At 50.2% G+C, this 20992-nt stretch overlaps 3 protein-coding genes and 1 non-coding gene across 8 annotated transcripts in view; 3 read left to right on the top strand and 1 right to left on the bottom strand.

Moving 5' to 3' along the window:
- The first annotated feature begins 30 nt into the window (after positions 1-30).
- Positions 31-2461, top strand: RPL39 (ribosomal protein L39). Its single transcript, XM_063346205.1, has 3 exons — positions 31-161; positions 403-506; positions 2117-2461. The coding sequence occupies exons 1-3, from the start codon at positions 159-161 to the stop codon at positions 2163-2165; spliced, it is 156 nt and encodes a 51-aa protein (XP_063202275.1). The 5' UTR covers positions 31-158; the 3' UTR covers positions 2166-2461.
- LOC134521240 (small nucleolar RNA SNORA69) lies at positions 1591-1719 on the top strand. The gene has a single exon (XR_010072698.1). It is a non-coding gene; the product is annotated as a small nucleolar RNA SNORA69 (small nucleolar RNA).
- A 3623-nt stretch (positions 2462-6084) lies between the features above and the next one.
- SOWAHD (sosondowah ankyrin repeat domain family member D) lies at positions 6085-9595 on the bottom strand. Its single transcript, XM_063346232.1, has 2 exons — positions 8142-9595; positions 6085-7242 (listed from the first exon to the last, which is right to left on the bottom strand). The coding sequence occupies exons 1-2, from the start codon at positions 9019-9021 to the stop codon at positions 7103-7105; spliced, it is 1020 nt and encodes a 339-aa protein (XP_063202302.1). The 5' UTR covers positions 9022-9595; the 3' UTR covers positions 6085-7102.
- A 2046-nt stretch (positions 9596-11641) lies between these two features.
- SEPTIN6 (septin 6) overlaps positions 11642-20992 on the top strand; it is a 31835-nt gene continuing 22484 nt past the window's right edge. For all 5 annotated transcript variants that reach the window (XR_010072448.1, XM_063345824.1, XM_063345822.1 and 2 more), the window contains exons 1-2: positions 11642-11771; positions 18420-18534. Coding sequence is in view for 4 of the 5 variants with exons in the window: in XM_063345824.1 (XP_063201894.1) it covers positions 11745-11771; positions 18420-18534 (142 nt within the window). In the remaining variant the exon portion in view is untranslated. The remainder of the gene's footprint in view (positions 11772-18419; positions 18535-20992) is intronic.

Genomic DNA, 20992 nt, shown 5'->3' with positions numbered 1-20992 from the left:
CTCACTGAGCTCCGTCTGCGCCGGGGCGGGTCCCCCGGGCCGCCAGGGGGTGCTGTGGCCGCGGAGCCCGCGCCGCCGCCGCCTCGCTGGCCGCTTCCCCCCGCCCCTTCCGCCTCTTCCGCCGCCGCCATCGCCGGGACGCCGGGCCGCTCCGCGCCATGGTGAGACCATCGGCCGCCATCCGCCGCCGTGCCGCGGCACCCCGAGCCCTCTCACCGCCGCGGGCTGGCTTGGGACCCTCGGCGGGCAGCCGCGCGGGGCGGGAGGGCTCCGGGGGCGGCTTTCCCATCCCCGGCCCGCCGAGGCCTTGCGGGGCGGTGCCGGTGCCTTGCTCTGCTGAGCCCCCGCGGTGGGGCCGGCCCGGGCCCGCGCTGCGGCACTAACGGCTGCTCTTTCTTCCAGTCGTCCCACAAGACGTTCAAGATCAAGCGCTTCCTCGCTAAGAAGCAGAAGCAGAACCGGCCCATCCCGCAGTGGATTCGCATGAAGACGGGCAATAAGATCAGGTAAGGAGAAGAGCGGCTGACTTGGGAGCTGCGGCCTCCCTCCGGCTGCCCGTGCGGCACGGACTGAAATCAGAACCTGATTGTGTAAAAGGGTATATGCAAGCAAAAGTGCAGTTTTGTGCCCGCGAATACCGTAGGAGCGCAGATACACGGCTCCACCGGGTGCTGTCGGCCCGTCGTGTTTTCTCGAGGCAGTGTGGGGCTCAGGGCCGTTCCCTGCTGTGGCAGTTCATGCAGTGCTCTGCAGCTGTCCACGGGCGTCCAGTGGTGGCACGTCTAAAGTGAAAGCGTGAAATGTACGCGTGGATAATTATTCCAGAATTGGTACCCAGGTAGCCTCTCTGCTTCTTCCTTCCCTTCCCAGCGCCTTTACGCCCTCTCCTAGCTGTCCCTCTGGGTTCCTGAGCTCTCGAGGAACAGTATTTTACTGAGTGTGGGTGTTGTGAGATACACAAGGTGGTACGTAAGGGAGCAAAGGTCTTGTTGGGTGCATGGGAGATAAAATTGATAGTATAAGATCCTTGGTATGTGACTGCAGAATTAATTTGCTACAGTTCCTTTTTATTTGCCTACAGTGTTTCTTTTCAAGTATTGTATTTAGGAAAACACAGTAAGAGAGTACTGTAGAATACCAGGTAAATGTGAGGCATGCAAAAGGTGATGCATATCTGAGCCCTCCAGTTTAAAATTTTCAATCAATATCATTTGGTCACTCACACTGTGCAGTGAAGTTTTTATCTCATATGCTCCAGTCTCTAGACTTTTTAAGGGAACAGGATTCTTCCTCCCAGGTCGTTTTTTGTCCTAAGTAGTGAGGAAAGTGATAGTAGCAGTGGCTGACCCAGGCAGTGAAACAGCACAGAATTGCTAGGCTCTGTTCATGTTACTTCTAACTTGTTTCTTTCTAGGAAAAATCAGTGTTGTGTGCCCCAGACTGTATTCTTGTCTTGCAGGTACCACCTTACAACAGGGTTCTGCTTTAGCTACATTGCGGTACTTTGAAATACTTTATCATGGGTCAGAGTCATGAATTTTTGTCCTGTGGCACTTCAGTGCCTCAGTCATCAGTTTTATCCAAACTGCTATAGCAGGCTGCAATTACAGTGCTTCATTCTGTGGGAGTACTGCCATTTTCCTGCTGAGAGTAACTCTGTTAACGCTGTCTTCGGTTTCATCTGTACAGTGGTGAAACTGTTTGTTAACATGTACAAGTACATACTCATAAATGAATATACTTTCTTAGACCCTGAAATACATTCAAGAGGTAGTTTTCATTATCACTGGACAGTCAATACAAGATCACAGATCTTGTGTCCAAAAGAGCAGGTGATATTTCACACGCCAGTGCTGATGCATCTCTGTAGGCATCTTTATCTCTTGGAGGTTTAGATTCTATTGCAGTAACCTGCTAGTTGGCTAGTGAATGAAGAAAGGAAACGGAGATAGATATTTTAAAAAATAAGTACACAGCTGATTGTTGTTGGCAGTTTACCACTGTGGCACATAAGAAAGATTTCAATCCTTTACGGTTGAGCTAATTCAAGGTGGTTTCAGTCTGGATCTTCAAATGTGTGTGTGCACTTTGCTAATTTAGACTGCTTTTGTCTTAGGTACAACTCCAAAAGGAGACACTGGAGAAGGACCAAACTGGGCTTGTAAGAGAGACTGTCTCCTGGGAACTCTAATAACACCTGTCTTTCTGCGTCAGATTGGTACACCCCGTATGCTGTTCAGCGACCCACAAGTGATTCCTTCTGTAGTGTTGGACTGCAATCCCCAGTGTTTCGGTTGGGTTTTTTTATAAGCTAGTCTGAGTTATTGATGTTAACTGGGAAAATCTTGAACTAATTTGCATCTGAAACATGAAGACTGTGTTCTATTAGTGTTCTTTCTTTCAGGCATTATGATGAGTATTGACAGTGTACAGGCTTACTAATAAACATGGACCTGAATGACTTGGTTGAAATTTTGTTTGAATAAATAAATATATATATATATGGTGGGATAGTAACAGAGAATAAAAACTAACATTACTGTCAATATAATCTTACTTAGTGTGAGAAACCTTGTCATCTCTTAGAGTAGGCTGTGTCTTCCTTTTCACTTACTGTAAACCTTCGAGAGCAAAAGCGTAATGATTTTTTGCAGAAAAGGGGTAAAAATCAGAACTGATTTTAGAGGAGTTAATTTGTCTAATAAAAAATTTTCTTCAGACTGAAATAGTTAAAAAAGAAAAAAAGTCTTAGAGGTAGGTTTGAGAAAGACAGACTACTTAACCCCAGGGAAGACTGGATTACATTTCTGGTAGATTTATGAACTGTTAACTAAGAAGAGTAAGACACAGTGTCAGAATTTGCTAAAGATGTGTGCGTGTATAGCTGACGGGTGCATTTTATGGAGCTGGGAAGCAAAGCATGCCGAAAATGCTCCTCTGGGGTAAGGTGGATTCCTGTTTTAGGTGTGCTGTGAGGGGGATCCAAACTAACAAAACCTTTTGCTAAACCAAATCAATCTCCGGTTAACCACCCTCTTAGTTATGCTCACATGTTGGATGCGTGTATGTTCCCTTGTGGCTGGCTCCTGTCACAGCTGCAGATTCTCCACTCCACTATTATCTCTCATGTGGTCCGTTTGAACATGCAGGGTAGACCACGTGAAAAAGTGTAGATAGTCCTGTTGGTTGGTCAGATAACCTTTTTTTTATTAATGGAAGAGTCAACTGCAAGCGTTGAACAGTGCAAATGATGGCTCTGTGGTACTGGGCAAATGCTGAAATGTTACATGCCCAAAAGCAGTATAAAAATACATGCCCAGGGAGTGCGAACATGGAGCTGAGAATAATTGGTGATACCTGAATACCAAGATGACCCATCCTGTGCCTGAGCAGCGTCCTGGCAAGGCTGCCCCTGAACACCCGCCTGTGTGAGCTGCAGGTGGCTCCTCGTGAGCCTCATGCCTGTGGTCAGGGCTGGCAGCGTCTGACCCGGCACAGGTCTGGCCCCTGCGGCATCAGGAGCTGCTCCTGGTCAGGGCGTGGGGCAGGGAGCCCTTGGAGCCTGGGGTGAAGATCCTGGCTGGGGAGCGGGTGCAGTGGCATCATCAGACGAAAGGAAGTTTCACTTGGAAGGTAGAAAAGGAGGAGGAAAGGGAAGAATACAGCAAGGATGGTGGATAGCTTTATATCCTAGAAAATGCAATACTCACCTAATACCTGCGTGTTCCCTAGAATATGTAATAACCTTTTTCTGAGTTTTGTTTCGAGCTCTGTGTTGGCTTGATTAAATTGGGCTTGATGCCAGCCACAGGTGCAGCGTAATTTAAAAAATTCTGAGCAGAAGGATAATAACTCAAGATGTTGCTCAAAGGAAGAGTTAGCAGCTATTTAAAAAGGGGGAGAGAGGAAAGAAGGGATTAAACCATGCAGAGCTGTCAGCACTCCAGCTCCCCAACACTTGGCATTCTTCCCTGGGGTCTGTGAAACATGATGCTGTTGTCTGGGTTCTGCCTGCCGTGGTGGCTCAGTTCCTGGGTGGCAGCTTCCTGAGGAAGCTTCAGGCTGCCACACCTTCTGCGTTGCTGCTTTTCATGTTGGAGGTAAATAGATTTATCTCCTTTGCATTACAATTTGTAGCAAATAAAGCTGGGCAGCAGCATATGCCAAGCACACATAAATGCACAACAAACACACACCTTGCTCGGAGCTCGTGACAGTCTCTGTCTCCTAAGGTGTGCTGGAGGTTTCTGTGAGCGCAGGGGAGCAAGGCTGGGATTTTTACAAACTTCAGGACACTTCAGAGGTATCTTCTAGCACCTTTTCCTGTCTGGTTAAGTCTAGCTGCTACTTCATTATCGGGGGAAGCAGTAAGTCACTGCAACAGGAAGGCAGCATTGCCAGAGATGTTTCAACAGAGGGCCATGTGCCACAAACACTTTTACCCCCATGTTTTCTAAATCTCTTCTGTATTCTTCTCTTTGAAGCAAGTGTTTAGGAAATAACAGCGCGGCTGAGGATTGAAGATCAGCCTTGCAGCCCTCCCTGCCTCTCCCCATCAGCACTGCTGCCAGGCAAAGCTGCTGGCAGAATTCCTTTTTAATTGTGGCTATGAGGACATGGCTGAGGAGGAAAAAAGTAATTTTATGGACGTGAGAATGGAAAGAGACAGTTTTCTCCATGGCATTTGTGGGAAAGCTTTCCTGAGCAATGGCTTGAACTATTTATTACTATTTATTAGGTAGTCTCCCTATTACAGTCATTACTGTGCTATTTTTATTAGATGGAAGCAGATTCTACCAAGGAGCTGCTTTGGAAAATAACGCCTCATATTATTTTTCCTGATTTGACTGAATTTGTTTTTCAAATTTGACATTAAGGGATAACGTGGATTAAAAATTTAGTACAAATTAAAATTGGGTTAAAATCAATCTTCTGCAGAACCTTAACTGACACAAATACCTCTGGGTTTGAATGATTTCTGGTTTTCCTGTGGCAGCTCTCTTTGCCCTCTCCTTCCCTGTGAGAGTTGCAGGGGGGATCCGGAATCTCTGTAGAACTGGGCTGACACACCATGACTGAGACATCAACAGAAGTGTTAAAGGAAAAAATCTAAATAATGTGGATGTCTAGTCCATTAATTTTGTTGGATACGCTTTTGTTTTCTGAGTGAGAAGCAAAGTCAGAGCTGATGGTATACTTGGGGAATATTTTTTAAATGTGTCTGTGTTTCCAAACCGACCGCCCCTCTGCAGGTATGAAAATAAACCATGGGAGGCAGAGGGGTGGGTCACCGGCAGTGGCGTGGTGTTCAGGGCAAATGCAACGTACAGCAGCAGAAAGGGTACTGCCATTTGAAGAAGATCCTTTTTTTGCTCTGTGGAGAGGAACCCTTGGAGGGCCGGGGGTGGCGTTGATGAGTATGGTGTAACACCACCCAGAGAAGCAGGGCTCTGGTCTTGCTTCTTCTGAAGTGCCTGCCTAATTTGCCTCAGAGCAGACTGCAGCTTCAAACCCATGACCCACAAACCCACGATGGGGGAAAAGCTGCCTTTAGGGGCTTTTGGTTAGCTGTCAAGGGGAGGCAAGCACTAAAAATCACATAGTTATATTTAAGTGTAGCATTTGCCAATTAAATTTTACTTTCAAATGGAACATGTCCAGGTTTCCTGGTGGAGCGTGACTAAGGTACAAATGCCAAGGAAACGGCTCCTTCAACGGCATTCTCATTAATTCCACTGTTTACTCTGTGCCTTACTCAGAGGAGGATGTAAGAGCCGTCACACCCCCTTTTCCCAACAGCACACTGCTGCGAAAGGGTGACGGAGGACTGACAGGCCAAAAAATATTTCATCTGACATGCACCCACCTGTCACCAACAGCACTTTGGTTACCAGAACTAAAGACGGCAGGTGGGTTTTTTGACATCAGTGCTTTTCATGGAGTTTGTGCTGGTGTGACCAGACTCATCAGAAGACAGACATGCTGTGACATGGATGTGGCCAAAGAGTTCTGGAAGGAGCTATGTTGCCAAAGTACTTAATTTATTAAAGCATTACAAAAATGGTGTAGATCAGGCATGAAATCCATTCACAGTGTGTTTTGTGTGTCTCCGATTAAAAAGATGTCCAGACATCTATGTGTCCACCCAGTCACCTGGACTGGATACTATCCCGGCACTGGATCACTATCCACTCATCTCGAGGCTGTTCTTCCATGTATCATCTGCTGCAGACTGGGTTATTCCTGTGTCCAAGCAGCATTTCAGAGCACAATCTGAATATAAATGGGGTTTGCTTAGGGTCTGTGAAACCCACAGGCTCAAGTTCCTCCAAGGAAGTTATCCGTGTACCGTTCTGCATCAAGGTGCAAATTCACCCGCGCAGCGAGGCCAGAGATCACCTCAAGTCCCTCAGTCACCTCTGCAGACCCCCAGAAAGGCAGCTAGAAAGAAACCACGACTCCCCTCCAACGCGAGGTGACTCCACAAGGGCTGTTGCTCTGCGATGGGGAACAGAAACTCCCTGGTTGCGGCCTGAGTCACTTCTCAAATGGGACTGCTATTTAAGGGGGCAGAAATGGTCTCATGATGATGAAAAAGAGGAAGGGGCCCTTGTTTTTCTGAAGACGTTTTGAAGCAGCCCTGGCCTTTGAGAACATGAAAAGCAAGTTGAAATAAGCTGGGCAGAGCTCCATTTGGTGAACAAAACACAAGCAGGCGAGCAGAGGCTTTGCCCTTTTAATGCAGTTACCGGTACATACACGCGGGATTATGCTGCTGTAGGGACATTTCACAAGAGTTTCATTTTTGAGCATGACCTCAGTAGCAACAAAGATAATCTCACAGCCTTCATACCTTTTCCATGGTTTTGAGCAATGAGTCATCTTCCCAGCACTGCTCCTGGACTCTAGTCCCTGCAGGAGCCACCACGTGCCACCCCATTGGGTGTCCCTCCTGCCTCCTCCATCCCCTGCGGGGCTGAGCGTCTCAGGCTCCCCTGGACGGGGGTCCCTAGGGAAGGGCTGCCAGGGGGACTTGCCTTGCAACTTTGAAAGACTTCTGGGCCCGGCCTCCTGTGGCAAACCAGGCATTCCAGCTCTTACTTTACTGAGAAATAGTTTTATCTCTCATAAACAAACAGCAACCCAGAGGAGGTGCATGTGGCGGAGACCCTGGGATCTCACAGAGGGCTGGAAAGCATTTGCAGCTTGGTGGCACGGTCTGCATGTCTGCACCCGCTCTCCCTGCCGGCAGAGAAGCGTACATAAAAAAGTGTTGCGTTGGGGGGGGTGTTTCTGAAGCCATAGTTGCTTCTCCATTATCAGCCCAGAGCCAGGCCTCTGGCATCTCAACAGCACAGTTGTGAAATACTTAATTATATTTTGCCAACGTTCGTCTGGGCACCCGAGGTGCCATGACCAGTCCAACCTCACAGCGTTGCTGGGAACTGGGGCAGTGCCGATGGCCTCATTGTACAGGTGGGAGAACCAAGTCACCAACTTGCAGCTTAAACCAACTACAGTCACACGCAAAGTCTGCCGGCAGCCCAGGATGGGCAGCCCAAACATCCACCCCCGGCCTCCCAGCACAGGACACCACCTCCTGCAGTGGGTCTGCATCTCCCCATGGGACATGGGGTGTCAGAGAAGCAGCTCCCCGCAGCAGGGCCAGCACGTGAGCCCCCAACATGGGGCTCTGCTGGGCTGCGGCAAGGAGCCCCCATCAGCAGGGGTAAGGGGGCAAAACCCCCTCCATGGACAGGCAGGTTTTTGGAAGGGCTGTCCCCAGGCAGTGTTCCCGATGGCCATGGTTGCCCACGCACTCACACCAGCACAGCCCCAAAAGACCACATGAGACCCGGAGTGGCCATGGTGCCCCTGTGCAGGGGGTTAATCACTGCTTGGCCAGGAATTTCGAGCGCTGGCCCTCGCCAAGTTCCCAGCTCCCTGCAGGCTCCTTCGGCTGCTATTCAGCGTGGGTTTGCAGGCGAATGGGCCAGGGGAGCTTCAGCGCTCTTGGAAGAAATTGAATGCCTGTCTGACAAAGCCCCGGAGGGTCGACAGGTTCCAGGAGCGCGGGGCTTTCCCCTCAGCCCCGGAGTCCACGCAGTCCCGCCCTGCCCTGGCCTCTCTGGATGACTTACAGTTGTTGTTGGTGTTGTGAGAGCGCAGCTGGACCAAGTCCTCCTCCAAGGCCCCCGCCAGCTCCTTCAGCTCCCTGGAGGCATCCGCCCTCAGGTACTGCCAAGCCTTGCGACCGCTGTGGTCCCTGCAGCTGGTGTCCGCCCCATAGGCTCCCACAAGCACTTTGATGAGCAGCTCATGTCCCTGCAGGGCGGCCAGGTGCAAAGGGGTGAGCCCGCCACTGGCCGTGGGGATGTTCACGTTGACGGGATAGCCCTTCTTCTGGGCATGGGAGATGACCTGGATGAAGCGCTCGTGGTGGCCGTGCTTGGCAAGCCAGTGGAGAGCGGTGAAGCCAGTCACAAAGTCTTTCCTGGTCAGCAGGCTGGGATCCAGGTCCAGCAGCCTGACAATGTTGTCCGCGTCACCCTGGGCCACCGTCAGCAGCCACTCGTGCTCCAGGGGATCCAGGGCAAGGGACAGCACCTCGGGGCTCTGCTCAGGCTTCTGCTCTTGTTGCAGCCCTGCAAGGACACTGCTGTTGTTAGATGTCTTCTGAGTGGTAGAAAAGCGCTTGGTGCTGCTGGGGCTATTGCTCTGCAGGAGGATTTCCTTCAGCTCCTTCCTCCGGGTACTGCCGGAGCCAACGGAGAGCCTGCCCGCAGTCCTACCCCAGCTCCCTGGGCTCTGGCTGCCCCGGCTGAAGCTCCTGGTGGTGTCCATCTTCTGCAGCGGGTGGAAACGCTCCCTGCTCTCCGTGGCGGCTGGCCAGAGATGGGACCTGCGGGCTAGGCTCCTCGCTTGGGGCTGGGCGGCTTCCAGGAAGGCGAACGTCTGGGCAATGCCAGCTATCCTCTGCTCTGCCAAGCCTGGCTCCCGCTCCCTCTCCCGCCGGGCCATGGCGGTGGCTCCCGTGGGACTGGCTGGCTGCCTGGTCCCCGGCAGGGCGCAGCCCGCACTCCCCAGTTCTCACCCCACACTTCCTGCCCCGGCGTTAGGCGAAGGAGGAACCGACTCTGCACGGCAGGAGGGCACGCTGGGCACGGTGGCGGATCTGCAGTGCTGCCGCACTGCCGGGGCGGTGCAGACGACCTTTGGTCACATTGTGGCTGCCGCCGCCGTCAGGCACGGCCGTGGCCATGGGCCGTCCGCCCCCCCGGGCCCCGCTGGCCTGTGGCGTCACAAAGGGAGAGCGGGCGTGCGGGGCCACCGGGGCAGGCGGAGGCAGGGGGGTCTGGGCAGCTCAATGCTGGTGTTACAGAAGAAATTTGATTAACTGTACTCTTCTCCCCGAATAGTCTCGTTTAGCATGAGCAGATAAAGTAGCTGAAGCCTTGGGCTGCAAGAGCTGACCAAGCGTAAACTTTTGATAAAACTGCTAACGAAGAACTCGCTGAATTCCACAGATACGAGCGGAGTGAAGATGAGGACCAAGGAGGCAATTCCAAGGGAATGAAGTAACTGCAGAAGGCAGCCAGCCCAGCCACAGTGCAAACCAGTAAGAAATCAAGAGACCACCAGCCAGAATTACGTGGTTGGATTTGGGGATGGGGTGGTGAGTGGAATGGGTGTAACTGAGAGGTGTGAATTGGGGTACGGGTACGGGTCCCTCTCTGGAGGTACCCAGAATGAGCCGTAAACGAAGAACTAATGAAAGATTAATTGGAAACCTTCACTTGGACTTGGCATTCTCAGTAGGATCCTAGGATTGGACCCTGCTACGGTGGCCACCATGTGTAAATCCATAACACTGGTCCCAGTGACAGTGCCTCTGGCCCCAGTGGCACCCCAAAGCCCTGGGTGCTTTGCTGAGGCACCTGCCTTACAGTCCTCCACAAAACTGCCCCCCCCCCATTGCAATGCTTCTCCTTGGTGCTGTGCTCAGGAAGGATGAGGTTACAGCCCCAAGGGGCTGCTTTCCTGGTGGCTAGTGGGTGTCTGCTGTAAGGGACACCCAGCCCAGGGCAGTGATTTGGGTCCCTTGCCACCCAATGTTTCAGCCCAGCGGCATTTTGTCCTTCCTCTCTTGCTATGTTTCACTTCCCAGCAAGGCCCCGTGCCTGGCACTGTTGGCAGCTGCAGCCACCAGCATTTTGTACCCTAATTTTGTTACAAATCAGGGCAAATCCCTCTGCTCCAAAAGCCCCCAGACCCGTTTCTCCCAAGGCCTTTCTTATCCATGGCTCCTCAGGCACCCATAGGATGGCTGAACTGTCACCAGGTGGTTTGGCAGCTGGTCAGGCAGCTAAGAGCCACGCCAGCCCCTTCAACCTTTTTTCTTTGCCTTCCCTGAGCTTTAGCCCTACCCCAGGCTGATTGTCAGCCCTAAAGGGAGCTTTGCCTTTCTCCAACCACTTGGACCAGTTTTTCTGGGATGCCTGGGGAGCTGGCGTCATCCCATAAAGCCCAAACGACTGGTGGTGAAAACATAATTGTCCCCTTGCTCCCTTTTGGGTGCTGCCTGGTTTTGTCACTGGCTGTTGGTGGCTTCTGTGGGCTCAGGGAGGCGGAGGACTTGACCCACAGAGCTGTGGGATCCCGGGGAATGGTTTAAAACACTTGTCGGGTGGCAGCTGGGGAAAACAAGGCAGGAAATGAGGTGCTGCTTTGGGGGGATGAGGGCACTGACAGTGCAAAGTGGTCATGCCTGTATTAGGGACTGGTCGCACTGGCGAGCTCTGACCAGACTAAAACCAGGGTGACAACCTTGGGGGGTTTACTCGGGGTCCCAGGGGCTGGGAAAGTTATTTGCTTTGAGTTTCCTCTCAGCTTTTGTTTGATGCTTGTGCCGGCACTAAATGAAGGGAAACACAAGTGGCAGCAGCTACACCCTCAGGATGGGTTTATCCAGCCCCCGCCCGCCGGGGCAGCGGGGCCGGGGAAAGGGCTGTACTGCCCCTGGCAGAGAAATGGGCCCAGACGCCATCAATCGGGTTCCTGGGTGAGCACGAACCCTCCCCACGGACCTCACCGAAACCTCACAGACATTTTATTCCAAACGGCAAGTGACTGACCGAGCCTGGCAGACCCTTAGACCCCAACCACACACCCCAGCCCAGCCTCCGTGCTGCACGGCTCTGCCCTAGGCCTTGCCCCAGCGTGCGGCCCCCGTTACTGGCGGGGCCACCGCTGCCCCTGGGCCTGCCCGCAGGAGTCATGGCGGGGGGACCCATCGCCGTGCTGGGAGCGGGCAGGGGCCGGGGGAGGCCACGGTGGCGGGCAGCCCGCGGGCCTGGCAGGGGGTACAGGGGCTGCGGAGCCGCCGGTCGGGAGCTCGGCCGCCCCAACCTCGCTCACCGCCGCCGCCGGCGTTCCCCCAAGCCCGCCGAGCCCCGCGCCCCGCCACACTGCAGCCACGGCCCCGCCCGCAGCCCGGGCTGCACCATGGCGGGCGGCCGCGGGGGGACACGGGCAGTCCCGCGCCTCCCGAAGCGGGGCGGCAGCAGCGGGACGAGTGGGACCGATCCGAATGAGACGGTGGCGGGGCGGGGCAGGGACGGCGGCGGGGCGCGGGGCGGGAACGGAGTCAGGGGCGCGGCGGGTCACCCCCCGCGCGGCGTCGCGGTGGGCGCGCCCGGAGCCGCCCGCCCGGCCGGGGCGGGCCGTGTGGCGGGCTGGCAGTGATGGCGGCGGCCGAGGTGGCGCGGCAGGTGGGAGCGGGCGCCGGGCGGCCCGGGCACGGCCGGGGCGGCGGGCCGGGGCGGGTCAGGGTGCGCCGGGCGGGGTGGGGGCACTGGGCTGGGGCCTCTCGCGGGCTCCGGTGCGGCGGCGGCCTGGCGGGGGCCGCCCTGAGGGGAGCCGGGGTTACCTGGGGGAGGGGTGGTTTGGGGTCCCCCCCGCTGGCTGCGGGGCAGCAGCCCGGCCCGGCGACCTTGGGCTGCCCGCACGGGGGTGGGCCCGGGGTCCTGCCCTGCCGGTCCCTCTGTTCCCGGGCCCCGTCCCAGGGACCCGCGGCCGTGGCTGGACTGCCGTGCTGGGGAGGCCTCGTCCTGCACCCCTGCCCTGGGCTGGGGGCCCCTCGCCGGGCCAGGGTGCGGTAGTGAGGAAAGCGCTCCTTGGCATCCCCGTCTCTCCAGGGATGCTGTTCTCCTCCCAGAGACACCAGCATCCCGTGCTCCTTAGCGCATCATGTGGGGAAGGTCATCAGTCCGGCACTCGGTGCCGCGGAGGAGCCATGGGACCCCGCGCCCAACATTGGCACCGCATCCGGACATTGGCACCACATCCCCACTGCGCTTTGTCCGTGAGGGTCCCCCCAGCGGTGTTGTCCCTGGCTGGGGCACACTGATGCTTGCCTGCCTTCCTAGCACAGCACAAAGCTCTGTGTGTGCCGGCAGAGAATTATCCAGAAGAGGAGCAGAGGGAGTTGAGCCACCTCTGCGTTTGTTAGAGAGATGCTAAGGAGGCATCTGTGTAACGCGTTTGCATGTGGAAGCGTTTTGTCTGTGATCTGCTGGGCTTCCAACTTTAGTGTCCATGCATTAGTACAGAAATAATGCTTGAGATGAACGCTTGCCATTTTGTCTTCAAAGCAGTAGGTTTTAGCATAGATCCAATCTTGTTGAACGGGTAGATGTAGCCATTCTTTGCCAGTTTGTGATGTTATTTCCTCTTGGACATACCCATTGCCTTGTGTGTGACTGCCAAGGTATGTAAAGTGACTCACTTGCTCCACTGTCTTGTAAAGAAATTGAGCGTTAGGCTTTCCTAAGATAATGTACAGGAGTTTCAGACATCTGCTAGAGGCCTGGAATGAATTATGATAGAGCACAGCCTCTCTTTGGAGGCAAAAGGGAAAGCTGTGAGACAGACATGAAATTAGTGTGCTGCAAATCGAAAATGTCTTTGTCCAGACAGACGACTTGTCAGCCCAGGTCTTGGGCATCCGGCCGTGGCCATGGTTTGTGGAGCAGTCGGCCGTGACATCCTGGTGATGCAGAGGGTGGCTCTGTCTGTGCCGACAGGTTCAAACATGTGCAAGAGCTGGGGCAGGGTACCTGGGGGATTTGGGGTCACTACCTTGCCTCTCTCCCAGCAAACCCCTGATCTAAACCCACATTTATTGTGGAGATGGTAGGTGAAAACCTCTTTTTCCCAGACAGGCAGTGTGACTCTGTCATTGCTGAGCTGAGACCCCTCTCCTGTCCTCTGCCGGTGTCGAGTATGTGGGATTTAAATGCTGAGACCCACAGGGGACATGTCCACCCTGCTCCCTGTGGTGCAGAGGACAGGCTTACTGGGCACTGTCTAACTCTCAATGTCTGTAGGACAGGTCAGAAAAATCATCAAGATTGCCAATATAGATATGTATTTTTTAATTGCTGGAGGAGACTTCTCCTGGGAACATATCCAAACAGCGTGGTGTTTCTGCAGCCCTTTGGCAGGGCCATAAAGAAATGTAATCTTAAGAACTGTCAGAATTTGAGATTTCGGAAGCGCTTGACCGTTTGTGAATGTTGAATGGCTGAACGATGCAATGCGCTTGAAGAGGGTGGTCAGTGGTCAGGAGCTTTGGTGAGACATTTCTTGCTTTCTGTGGTGGCTGATTCAGAAGTATTTCTCTCCCACTTTTCTGTTGTTTTTCTGTTGTATGTGTCCTGATGATTTGTTATCAGCTGAGCAAGGAAAAGAAATACAGAATCTTTATCTACGCTTTACATTCCTGCTTTGCATTTATCTTGTGAAGGATGTTTATACTGTCTGCTGGATAATTCTCTCATTGCATAAGAGAATTACACACTTGTACAAGTGAGAAGTAATTGGTACAAGTGTTCCTCTAATTTGCTGTTTAATCAGAGCCAAATGCAGTCTGGGGAAGTGGATGCCATAACATCGAGGTCATGAGAAGGGATCTGATGTTGTTCTGGCTTAAAGATGATGTGAAAAACTGTGGTGTGGAAACCTGAATTCAGGTTCTGCCTTGCCTTGTGATTTGACATTTGATTTCTTGTGCAAGAGTTGTCTCAGGTATAGGGGTTAACCCCTATACAGGGTTAATCTGTGTCTCCGCTTTACAGGGTGGCAGAGGGGCAGGGGAGCACTGCTGTGAGCTCTGGCAGCTGTGGTGGAGCACTGGTGAATGTTGCTTGATTTGCTTTCGTTGAGGGATGGTGCTGTTGTGTTTGTTGCCGCCGTTTGGAAATCCTCCGAAGGGGGTCTCCAAGGCCTTGTCACCTGAAGTGATTCTCACCTGGGGAGAGGTACGAGATTGTGTTGGAAGTACTAAATGTCAGCTGTCAGTGTCCTAAACAGAAACACTCTTTTCAATTAGATGCAGAGCAAGCATTATACCGCAGTCTTTGGGTGCATTTTCTTGTTATGCGGGCCTTCTTTAGACACTGTGTCCCTTGGGTTCAGAGCTGTGGCATTTTTTATTTGCTGTGTTGTGCCTGAATATCGCTAAGTAGAGGCTTTTCCTTTGCCATGGTGTCCTTTTTTCGTTGTTCCTTTAGTCCAGGCCACCAGAAATTGTCCTGAATATGGAGCGTTGACATTTGCGATGAGCAGCACAATTGCGTGTCTTGGGGAGGATGCTCTGCTTTATCTCGTGGTAACAGCCTCTCGGGGCTCTGTGGACACTGGGAGCTGACAGCACTGTACCTACTTGTGTAAAGCAGATCAAGGCAGAGACGCACATTCAGCAAGATTTTCCTCTAATTGTTTTTTCATCCCAAGGACTCTGGAGTGATTCAAACACCTGCAGTCTCAATCTCGCACATTTTATGTAAACTAATATTTAATGTGCAGTGCTTTCAGGCTTGGGATCATTTATTATGACATCTTTGTATTTTCCATATATTCCTGATAGTTCTCTGTAAGAATTAGAGTAGGCAGCAGTGGTTTCTGTGGCATGGAGAAGCCTTAACAAAAGGTGTGTAAATCCTCCGAAGACAGGAAAAAAATAAAATAACCTCTCCAAGTGGCTACTCTTTACTTTCACTCTGCAATAGCCCTGCCTGGTAATGCAGCAAGAGAGCATATTGCTCTTTTTGTTCTTTTCATCTTGTTTGTGGCAAACACGCTTTGCTTCCTCCCAAGGAACAACAGCCCATTGTATCCTAGGGAGGGTCACTCTGCGTATATGGGGGAAAAAAAAGGCATCTGGTATCTTGGTGTGGTGCCAGCGTTCACACTGGCTTCCCAGAGATATCCCGTCTTTGTCTTCGTTCCAAGAAGATGCTAACTTTAAAATAGAGAGTATGGAAGGACTCTCAGCTATCCAGTGCTCAATGATGCTCGTGGAAAAAGCCCTTGCACAGACAATTGTTAAACATTGCTTACCTTGTTGGTACTTCTTCATACGTTTTAAACTTGACCTGAAAGGTTGTTTTTGAAGATAAATAATGGACGATAGCTCTTGAACACCTTTTCAGCAAAAAGCTTATAAGCTTAACATATTCTCCTTCAGTTTTGAACAAGGTAATCCAAATCTACATTTAATGTACAGGCAGGATGACTAATTGCTGTGTTCATATGTTGTTTATGATGATGCTGTTTATATATAGCAGCGTTCTGGATGCAGACACCACTTGGTGTGTGAAGACTGATGACTTGCGCTGTTTCTTGGTGGATCGGGTAGAAAATGTTTCTTTTCTCTCCGCAGGTTTGGTAATTGCTGACAACTTTTTGATGTGTGTCAAAACCAGTCTGACCTTAAAATGTTATTTCTTATTTTTCTTTTTTCGCCACATCTGATCTCTTGATGCCTTGGCCAAAGTAGGCTTTGGATTTTTAGCACAATGTACCTTAACATGAAGGCTCAGCTGCTGTGACTGGAAATCAGATTTTGCAGTAGTTGTTTCCTGGCCTGTAGCAGATGTGAAATGTGGTTTAACTGCGTTATAAAACCACAGGTGACTAGAAAAAGAGGCTACAGGAAATGACTTGCAGGCTGAATTCTGTGCGACGGTAAATGCCTCCTCTCAGACGAGAGTGGCTTAACTTCTACCGTTTATTTTGTTCCATCTGGATCACACTTATATTTAGGGATGAGGAGAAGATTTGTTCTTAATGAGAGCCTACACTCTCGCCCACGCTTCCTGGGGAGAGTAGTGTTCAAACAGTCTTCCAATGGTGCAGTTTTAAGGCTGTGTATTAAAAATACACTTGATATTTCTCCTTCTCCAGGAGCAGTCCGCCTGTGGTTCTCTCTCGTGCCTTTGCGGACTCTGTCCACCTATCTGTTCTTCACCAGCGCTGTGGTACTCTCACTGTGGATCAAATACTGCCATGAGATACCCCAGTGCCGGGTTTTTGTTTTGTTGAAGGCAGTTCAGGAGAGCTTAGGTGTATTGTTGCAAAATCTGCATGCCTGATGGTCTCCCTTTCTTCTGCTTTAGTTGTTTGTTTGTGAATTATTGGGCCTTGGAGCTGCATCCTCAGAAGGCAAAAACAGAATCTGCTGGGGAACTCAAGTGCCTTCCTGATGAACATGTCGTTTAGAGGCAAGGTGCTCAGGAATTAATAAAGCACCATATTTGGTGAACATCTTGGCAGGAAGAGTCAGACTAATACACAAAATATGGCTAAGGGGAAACATATTTACACATCACAGGGTGGTAAATATGGTTAATGGCTGAAGCGTATTTGGAGCCTCATATCTGGCAAAAAAACCCACTCCAGCAAAACGGTAACAAGGCAAGTAATCGTACTCTGACAGGCTGCGGTAGTAAATGCAGTCCTCAGGGATGTTTTCCTAGCCTAAAATACCAGTGCCGTTAACAGAAGAGGGAAAACCAGTATGCCTGTCCCTATAAAAAGGCTTTCAAGGTATGTGAAGACATGATTCTGAAAGAATAAGTTAAAAATTACACTCTATTATATGATTATTATACATTATAATATATTATATATTGCCTTTTGGCTGCAGTATTTCTTGCAAACTGACGATGTGTCTGAAAGGCCAGAGGGGAATTTTCTGTAATTGACACTAAAATACATTGTTAAGAAAAGCCTTTGCTGCAGAGAGGGAAATACCTTTCTGGAGGGCTGCAGGAGAGGAACTTCCCAGTACACACAAATATGTGGGGTTAGCACTTACTCTCCTTTTTGCATGATGTTGTTTCGGAGGTTGAGCCTCTGCATGCAGTTTATTACTGCCTGCTGTGCAGGTTTGGAACCCAGAGCGCCTTGGCCTACATAGGCCTTTGTGCAACGGCCGGGTGAAAATTTCTGTCCCCCCTCCAGAAGCAAGCGGCTGTGCTGGGTGTGGAGAACAGCATGAGCTGGAGTTGGAGCTCAGCCCTTCTGCTTCCCGGGGTAGAAAGGGTACGCCTGGCTGAGGAGACCGCGTTAGTGGTGTTGGGCACAAGAGAGAGCAGCTTCTCATGAAACCGTTTGTGTGGCTGGGCAGGAGTGGCCCATGCCCTCCAGCAGGCAGGTTTGGGTACCTGCTCCCAAACCCCTGTACAGCCTCCCTTCTGTCAGGGCTGCGTGATTATGAGCATCTCAGTTCTGGACGCTTTTTCTCAGCATTTTTTTCCTGTTCAGTTCCTAGCTTTGAAAGATGTGCTCCGAAGCTTGGATAGCAATACTTGGAGCTGGAGAAGACCTGCTGCCTTGCATGGTCTGGCCACCTGCCCATGCGAGCATCTTCCCTGCAACTTCCTTCAATGATCTGTGATTTTCTGGTACTAATGGTTGTTTTATAGATTTGAACACACTCCTGTTTGCAGCCTGAGATTTTAATCTTAGCAACGATATGGAAGATATTGCTGTGTTTGATAGCTTGAAGACTATCCTCTGCTGTTTCTGTGCTACAGCACTTGGGCTTTGCAGAGGCAGTGTGTTTGGGTCGTTCAATTACTAGATGTAGGTACAGCTTTCCTAACTGTTTCTAGCTAGTTTCTGTAATTGCAGCTGTGAATGTGAATTACATGAGTTACAGTTCACATTAAGTGAATTGTAATAAGCTTATAGGAGGAGGCATCATTAATACATTCCTTTGCACAGGGGATTCTTTTTGTTTTCAGTATAAGGTGAGACTTGAGCGTCTACATAATTTCTCAAGAAACAAATGTTTTGCTGCCTCTTTATTTCAGCAGCTGTGTTTGGGTAAGTGTTTTGCACAGTTTAAAATTTTCCAACAGGGCTACCTTCTAATGCACAGCAAACAAAACATTCTATTTGTGCCGTCTGGATTTGTTTTGTAGAAGAAGGAAGCACGCTGACACAATTTACAGTATACATGCAAATCTCTGCTTGGACTGTGCAGTTGATTCTACTCGGGAGGTCTTAAGGGTTTATACAGATAAGTGTATTTTGCTTGAAAATGACACAACTATTTAATTGTATTTCAGGGTGAAGGCTGTCGTACTGTCCCGCTTTCCGGACACGTAGGATTTGACAGTTTGCCTGACCAGCTGGTTAATAAGTCAGTTAATCATGGGTTTTGTTTCAACATCCTGTGTGTGGGTGAGTATTTCCATTTTGGGAAGTTCTCTTGCTGAAAAGGGCTTCTCTGCAGCTGGATGTAGCTTGGAGGTGACAGCGTTAACAAGGTAGCTTTGATTTAAATTTCCCCAACTGTTCTGTCTATTTTCAGTAACAAGATTTACTGGTGCCCTGGGAAATCCCTGCTGGGGTTATGCAGTATGGCTTTCCACCAAGCAGTGAACCATGGAAATAAAATGTGTAAAATCCCAGGGTTTTATTAAGATCTTTATTTTCCTAGTATGTTTGAATTTCATGTTTTTAAAAGAAAATTGGTACTCATGCCAGAGAACTTTGTTCTGAGGTCTTGTTTGGTTAGGTATTGAATTATTATTGTAATTATTTTAACAAAATACCAGTCATGCTCCTCTAAATCAGTAAAAGCTATTTTTTTTCTCCTCCCTTCTGTGCATACTTCAATTAAAATAGTGTCTGGCCAAGCCTTAGCTGGTCAGATGATTATCCAAGCTGCCATGTGGTATGGATCTGAGCTGGGGCCTGGCGCTGCAGTAGGACTTGGTGTCTGTCCCTGCAGCGTCTGCCCGTCTCACAGGTCTTCCCCCGGGTTAGGATCCCAAATGGTCCCTTCTCGGAGGCACTCCTGGGTAGCAGTAAAATCTTGTATGGCTTTGGTACATTAGTTTGGTGAGGTGGATAAGGAAATTATTGATAGGGAATTAATAATTGTCTAAAAGGACAATTAGTTTGGTTTACTGATGCTGGCACCCTGCCTCTGGGAGCAAGAGGTTATTGCGTGGCCACGGCTGCTCAGAGTAAGCCCTGTCCGCAGATGGTCTCAGCAGTGCCTGGCATGACAGAGAGGAGAGCTGCAGCTGTGGATGCCTCCTGGGGACTCAGCTGGTGGTCAGCTCCGTACCCACACAAAGGTTGTCTGTCTCCTCCCGTGAGAGATCCATGTCATGGTATGGACCTGGTGTTTGCCCAGCACAGGGTTAAGTCTGAGACGAGAGGAGTAGAGTGAGGAGAGGGGAGCTGAGCCCTGTTAAATGGAGCTGAGAAGAAAACTTTCCCTGACAACGGCATTCCTGTGAGATGATAAACTTTGCTGACAAGTGGAGGTCACTGTCAGGCTGAGTAGCTAGGTGATTTCCACAGTACGTGAATGTGATATGACCTAAGGAAACTCTTGCCCAAAGACTGAAGTCTTTAAGTATTTCTTTCTGCACTTATTGAGCTGCTGTGCTTTTTTCTACAAGTTATAGGTGTGGCAGTGGATGCCTTCTGTGGTTATATGTTCGCTTTGATGTGTGCAGAGGAGATGAATGCTTCTGCTTTCCTCTTTGCAGGGCAGAAATGGAATGTATTAATCGCTTGTTGATCTGAATAACAAGGGCTCGCCAAGATCAACGTGCCTTAGTTATTAATGTCAGACTTTTATGAATAGTAATAACACAGACATGGCCAATCTTGAAATAAAGAAACTTTATAGAAAAATTCAATAAACTTCATTAGAAAAAGATCTGCAAATCTTGAGTTGAGGAGGTCAGGCTTTAAAATGTCTTTTAAGAGTTGCCTGGTGCCTCTGTTAACTTGTGGTAACAAAGTCAAACTCTTAAACATCTTCGAGAAAGAAAAAAAAATGTCCCAGAGTCCATCTGTCATTTATTCTGTAGGGTCTTACTTGTACAGTAGGAGTTTGGGGTGAAAAATTGAAAGAACAGGGAGCAATTGAGGCTTGGAGACAACAAAACAACAAATAGATGAACTAATATCATAGTCAGGCCACTAAGCGTGATAGAAAGACACTTCATTGCCCCCCATTTTTTCAGCTGTGCATGGCATCTGTTGGAGGAAAAATCCAATGAAAATTTTGCTCTGCGCCATACTGGATCTGAGCCACTGATTCCTCCAGCTCCTGGTGAAGGAGCCAAGGAAAGCTTCAGAAACGACTCTCAGCAGCATGTCCAGAGCGGAGCAATTTTTAGCTCTTCTCATGCTGAAAGCTGTCTCCCCTTTGAGACTAGAGCCAAAGATAGAATAAATGAGCAAACCTCTCATAACAAGTTAGGGGTTGCGGATGGTTTCTCTGATATTTTATTCCTCAGCGCAACCATTTTCCTCCTAAAGCTTTTATGATAAAACGTTCATTGCCTCTTAGTTCAGTGCAAAGGCTGGGGGAATATTTAATGCCTGAGACCTTCTGTGCTGACTGTATTTCTTAGTGAGATGGGGGAAAGAAAGAGGAAGAATAGGGTGACATTTTTGAAATGTAAACTTTCTCAGTTTTGTCCAGGGTAAAGTTGCACTAGACTAGTATCCCATTACAAGCAGGAGTTTCCCACTTCCTCTCCCAGGATTTGTGGGGGATTTGTTCTAACCAGCCTTTTCAGTGCAACAAGAAATGGCTGTTTTGTGGCAGAAATACCTTCTCTTTTCCTAGGGGCTGTACCACAATTGCTTGAGGTCTCTCACTCCAAAG

Source organism: Chroicocephalus ridibundus, chromosome 9 (assembly GCF_963924245.1).
Source record: "Chroicocephalus ridibundus chromosome 9, bChrRid1.1, whole genome shotgun sequence".
In the NCBI taxonomy this organism is placed as follows: domain Eukaryota; kingdom Metazoa; phylum Chordata; class Aves; order Charadriiformes; family Laridae; genus Chroicocephalus; species Chroicocephalus ridibundus.
The sequence above is the reverse complement of the archived record's forward strand: the minus strand, read 5'-3'. Positions and strand labels throughout refer to the sequence as shown.

What these genes read in the sequence shown, in the direction of transcription:
- RPL39 (XM_063346205.1), top strand. An exon ending in AAGACGGGCAATAAGATCAG is followed by an intron (nt 507 to 2,116) that starts GTAAGGAGAAGA and finishes CTTTTGTCTTAG; the next exon opens with GTACAACTCCAAAAGGAGAC.
- SOWAHD (XM_063346232.1), bottom strand. Translation starts at nt 9,021, where the DNA reads ATGGCCCGGCGGGAGAGGGAGCGGGAGCCAGGCTTGGCAGAGCAGAGG. An exon ending in TCACAACACCAACAACAACT is followed by an intron (nt 7,243 to 8,141) that starts GTAAGTCATCCA and finishes CTCTGCCGGCAG; the next exon opens with GGAGAGCGGGTGCAGACATG.